At 50.9% G+C, this 5,674-nt stretch overlaps 1 protein-coding gene across 1 annotated transcript; it reads left to right on the top strand.

The window, feature by feature from the left end:
- The first annotated feature begins 2,548 nt into the window (after positions 1–2,548).
- Positions 2,549–5,623, top strand: LOC102435933 (arachidonate 12-lipoxygenase, 12S-type-like). The gene is made up of 2 exons (XM_006107847.3): positions 2,549–2,728; positions 5,081–5,623. Exons 1-2 carry the CDS (start codon positions 2,594–2,596, stop codon positions 5,351–5,353), a joined length of 408 nt encoding a protein of 135 aa, XP_006107909.2. The 5' UTR covers positions 2,549–2,593; the 3' UTR covers positions 5,354–5,623.
- The last annotated feature ends 51 nt before the right edge of the window (positions 5,624–5,674 follow it).

Here is a 5,674-nt window from a genome sequence, read left to right on the forward strand (position 1 = left end):
GACCAACATTCTCAAGAATAAGACCACCGACTCCAATTAGGTCTTAAACAGCAAGCGAGAATTTATTGAGCTGGCCAGCAACTACAGTTACAGCACCCTGCCGCAGCAGAGGCTGAACTGCAGTGCCAATTACAGGAGTTACATTTTATTATTAAATTCTGTGGAGGCCCAGAGAAAAATGTGTCTTTCAAATTCTGGGCCCCCCAATATGGAGGAAACTCTCTTTATTTATACTTTTCCAGTCCTTTGTCTCCCAAATTTTTTTTTAATATATTTTATTGATTTTTTACAGAGAGGAAGGGAGAGGGATAGAGAGTTAGAAACATCGATGAGAGAGAAACATTGATCAGCTGCCTCCTGCACACCTCCTGCTGGGGATGTGCCCGCAACCAAGGTACATGCCCTTGACCGGAATCGAACCTGGGACCCTTGAGTCCGCAGGCTGACGCTCTATCCACTGAGCCAAACCGGTTAGGGCTGTCTCCCAAATTTGGAATAAGACTTCCATGCCTTCTTAAAAAGAAGGCCTACATGCTGGGAAGGGGCCATGAGACCATATCTTAAGGCCTGGGCTGATATCAGTACCTTCCTATCTATGTGTTTTAGGAACAGACAGCACAGCATGACTCGTCTGGCCAAAGCGCCAGATATGCAGCCCAGCACACCATAGTAAAACAAAGATTTACATTTTTTATATTTATTTTATATATTAAATGCCATTTAACAAAGAAAAATCAACCAAAAAAATGAGTTCAGAGGTGACACACGTGTCATAGGTTCACCATCACTGACTTAGACCAAGAAGATCTACATTAGGGACCTACCAAGGGCTTCATCTGGTGCCGGAAGCCGGTCCATCCTTGCTGCTTGACACAGTCGCTGCCAGGAAGAAACATCTGCACAGCATATGTTTCAAGGGACCTGGGGTATATGGCATACTGTTCTTAATATGTTTGCTCCCCTTCTTAGCACTATGTGTTTTAACCAAGGTCACCTCTCCGAGAAAGGTTGTTTCCCCAGGTGGGGATTTTTCCCTGGAGTTAGGGAGGGAATAAAACCCCTTAACTAAGTGCCAGGCAGGTAATTAATCACTTTAACTACAAACAATCATGCTTAAACTACATAATCTTTACTTAGGATAATCTCCTTCAGTTACTTCCTTGTAGCTTAATAGAACAATAGAGTAACCTTGGAATGGAGATAAGAAACGCCCTAACCTTTGGAATAGAATGGATAGGATTAAAATCAACTGGTATAAATACAGATGTAATAGGACAAAAAACACAGAACCTGGCTGGAGATCCTGGATAGAACCAGGCCAGAGAACCCAACCATGCTGACCAATTGAATGCTGCCTCCGTGTCATTCCTTCTTCGCCGACTCCGTCCACACCTTTGGGAACCCCTGGACCTGCTGGGGCTGGACCCCAACAATCTGGTTGGTGGGTGGGTGACAAAGCCTGAGCCCTGAATCATCTTTCTAATGTGTACAAAGTCCCTAACCAGCACTGGCCCTCTCCTGTCCCCTGGTTTCCTCCCCTGAGTGCCATGAAGGACCAGGAAATAGCTGGGGTTGAGTGGGATTAAGACAAGAGGGAAGAAGAAGAAAGTAGAACTTCATGCCTAATAAAACCTGTTCCCATATAATTTATTTTATGTGAGGAAGCAGGCACCATGGTCAGTAAAACGAGGCCATTATAAATATTTACCTGGAATATAATGAAGACAAAAAGGCTGCATTCACCTGGAAAGAGCAAAGTTCATGAGAACTGTCCATGTATCCTGGGCCCCTAAGTGACTCCATACTGCACCCTAATACCCAGACCCCTAACCCTTCCTGCACCCATTATGAAGGTTGGATGAAAGGAGGCTCTCACTGCCTGCCTCCGTTAGGCCTTCAATATCTGGTGTAACTAGGACCCTAATGCCAGGATTCTTGCAACCAGGTTCAGGGAGAGGCAGGGAGCAAGTCTCTGAGCTGTTACTTTTCCAGGTTCTAGGCAGCCTGGCAACCTCTGGTCATTTATTGAAGGACGGGGCTCAGATGCGGTAGAAATCAGGAACTGAAGACTTTCGGGACCATAAGGGGTCTAGCAGCCCAGCGAAGCCTCCCAGGCTGGCCTTTCATATGTTGGCCACCGCCTTCCCAAGGTCCCGGTCCAGAAAAAGGGAAACTTTCCCCTCCAGAAGGGGAAGACCCAGTCACCCCCTCTATCAACCAGCTCTCCAAAAGGCCTGGAGGCCTGGGGAGTGTCCTCATCCTTGCTCCCTCCAACCTGGAGGCTCTTGGCCCCAGGCCTCGCCAGGAGGTTCAGAGACGCTCTGCCACATCCATCCTCGCGGCCTCACCCGGGCCAAAGGCCCCTTCATCTTCCCACAGCAGCTCAAACCAGTAGGCGTTGCCCTTCCCCATTCTGCTGGGCAGCTGGCAGGTTGGGGCTCGTCTGGGGCGGAGACTTGGGAGCGCCTGAAAGTAGCGAAGGGGGCGGGACCCAGACCCATCTTTAAAGACCCAAACTGGCCCTAGAGCTTCTGCACTCCCGCCCGGGGTCTTGAGAGGTCCCGAGAATCGCAGAACCAGGCTCCCCCTCGCCATGGGCCGCTACCGCATCTGCGTGGCCACCGGGGCCTGGCTCTTCTCCGGGTCGTTCAACCGCGTGCAGCTGTGGCTGGTCGGGGAGCGCGGGGAGGCGGAGCTGGAGCTGCAGCTGCGGCCAGCGCGGGGACAGGTCAGCGGGGGCAGCTGGGACCCCAATCCCCGCCGGGCTCACGGCAGGAGGCGGGGTTGGGAGAGAACGCGCCCATTGGGACTCCCAGGAGTTGGGACGCCTGCCTCTAAGCGGGGAGAGGGTCGGGCTGGGCTCAACCCCTTTCTCCCTCCCTGACCGACCGTGGTCCTCGCAGCCTCCACTACTTTCCCAGTTGACCCCAGGCCACTGTCCTGGGATCAGTGGTCAAAGGGAAGGTTCTCCAAGAGCGCAGGCGCAGTGAGAGCTGTGAGTGGACGGGGTAGGTGATGATGCTCAGTGTTCAATTCAAGACACTCAGGGCCGGAGAATCGAAGATGGCGGCATAGGTAAACACCGGAGACTGCCGCCGTGGACAACCACTTCAAAAATACAACTAAAAGTCGGAGCGGACATCAACCAGAACCACGGGAAGGCTGGCTGAGGAGAGTCTCTTCAACTAGAAGCAAAAACAACAGCATTCCGACGCTCAGCGGAGGCGCAGTGTGGAAAATTTAAAGGTACGGCGGTGCGGTGGTGAGGGTGCGCGCGCAAAGCGGGCTGGCGGCTGAGGGAGCGATTGTCGTTTTCAATCAGGAGCGAGTCTCAGACTCTGGGCTACAGATCCGGGCGAGTCTCTAGGGACCCAGACTCAAACGGGAGAAGCGGGACTGTCTGGCTACGGCCCCTCCGAGGTTTGCAGCGATTGCTGGGACAGAGAGGCAGAGCCCCTGGGGACGGACTGAGAGCGGCCATAGCGACTCCCTCCCCCCGCCCTGTTGAGCCCGCCCCGCCCAAACCCTGCGCACAGCCATTTGCCGATCGCCTCAGGCAAGGGCTGGACTAGCGCCTCCCCAGAGGACTGAAGTTTTCCCACAGCTGATTTCCACAGCCAGTCGGCCTGGTGGTCAAATCCCTCTAGTGTTAACTACAACAATTAAGGCTTGGCTAGAACAAGACTGCGCACAGAGACCACAAGGGGGTGCACCAAGAAAGCATAAAAGATGCGGAGACAAAAAAACATGACAGAAATGGAGGATATGGAGCTAAGAATCGCAATTTTGAGGGCTTGCCATAAATTTGTGCAGAGCCTCACGAAAACTAATGAGACCCTCGATGCTACGATAAAGAAATTAGAAAGTAAGCATACACGGACTGAAATAAAGAATATTATACCCAATAGCAGACCAGAGGAGCACAAGAATCAAACCAAAGATTCGACAAAAAACACCCAATTGGAAAAGCAAAATGAAAAAAGAATCCGAAAGTGTGAAGATAGTGTAAGGAGCCTCTGGGACAGCTTTAAGCGGACTAATATCAGAGTCATTGGAGTGCCAGAAGATGAGAGACAGCAAGATATTGAAAACCTATTTCAAGAAATAATGGCAGAAAACTTCCCCCACCTGGAGAAAGAAATGGACTTACAGGTCCAAGAAGCGCAGAGAACCCCAAACAAAAGGAATCCAAAGAGGACCACACCAAGACACATCATCATTAAAATGCCAAGAGCAAAAGACAAAGAGAAAATCTTAAAAGCAGCAAGAGAAAGAGGCTCAATTACCTACAAGGGAATACCCATACGACTGTCAGCTGATTTCTCAACAGAAACTTTGCAGGCCAGAAGGGAATGGCAAGAAATATTCAAAGTGCTGAATACCAAGAACCTACAACCAAGATTACTTTATCCAGCAAAGCTATCATTCAGAATTGAAGGTCAGATAAAGAGCTTCACAGATAAGGAAAAACTAAAGGAGTTCATCACCGCCAAACCAGTATTATATGAAATGCTGAAAGGTATCCTTTAAGAAGAGGAAGAAGAAGGAAAAGGTAAAGATACAAATTATGAACAACAAATATGCATCTATCAACAAATGAATCTAAGAATCAAGTGAATAAATAACCTGATGTACAGAATGAACTGGTGACTATAATGAATCAGGGACATAGAAAGGGAATGGACTGACTATTCTTGGGGGAAAAGGGGTGTGGGAGATGCGGGAAGTGACTGGACAAAAATCATGCACCTATGGATGAACTCAGTGGGTGGGGAGTGAGGGTGGAGGGTGGGGTGGGAGCTGGAAGGAGGGGAGTTATGGGGGGAAAAAAGAGGAACAAATGTAATAATCTGAACAATAAAGATTTAAAAAAAAAAAAAAAAAAGACACTCAGGGCCTCGCCCCGCCTTCCTGTCCTCCGGGTGCAATGGGCCCTCTGAGACCCACCCCGAGGGTGTTGGGAAGAGGCAATGCTGTCCCTGGAGGCCTTGTCCCCAGACTCCAGAGGGGACCCCTCATCCCAGTAAACGTCCTCTCCCGGGTCCCCGCTACTAAGTCCCACCGGGTTCTGTCCCCACAGGTGGAGGAGTTCGAGCAGGACGTTCCCCAGGACTTGGGGCCACTGCAGTTCCTGAAGTTGCGCAAACACCACTCCCTGGTGGACAACGCCTGGTTCTGCGACCGCATCACCGTGCAGGGCCCTGGAGCCTTAGAGGAGGCCGCCTTCCCCTGCTATGGCTGGGTGCAGGGCGAGGGCGTGCTGACCCTGCCTGAGGGCACCGGTGAGGGGCCGCCTCAGGGAAGTGGGAGCAGGGACAAGGGATTAGTGGGGGAGAGGGCAGAATTGCACTGAGGCTTGAAAAAATGCGTGCTCAGGAGGTTAAGGGTGGGCCAGAGAGAGATGAGGAAAGTTATACATAGAATTAAAAAGGCTGGAAGTGGGCCTGGACAGGGAAGTGAGTGATGTGTACATCCCTCCTCCCAAGAATGTGAGCAGAGGGAATGGGAGGTGCAGCCACACTGAGAAACAGAAGAGCCAAAGTAAAGTGGGAAGGAATCTCCGTGTGACTGGGAACCAGTTAGGGCAGGGACAGGTAAGGCTAGCACATGGGACCCCTGAGAGGAGGCAGGGAAGGGAAGCAATAAATGATGTGACGTGGAGAGCTGATTTGGC

Source organism: Myotis lucifugus, unplaced genomic scaffold (genome assembly GCF_000147115.1).
Source record: "Myotis lucifugus unplaced genomic scaffold, Myoluc2.0 scaffold_1484, whole genome shotgun sequence".
Classification (NCBI taxonomy): Eukaryota; Metazoa; Chordata; class Mammalia; order Chiroptera; family Vespertilionidae; genus Myotis; species Myotis lucifugus.

Coding starts and splice junctions, on each gene's coding strand:
- LOC102435933 (XM_006107847.3), top strand. CDS start 2,594: ATGGGCCGCTACCGCATCTGCGTGGCCACCGGGGCCTGGCTCTTCTCC. Junction 2,729..5,080: donor TGCGGCCAGCGCGGGGACAG/GTCAGCGGGGGC, acceptor CTGTCCCCACAG/GTGGAGGAGTTCGAGCAGGA.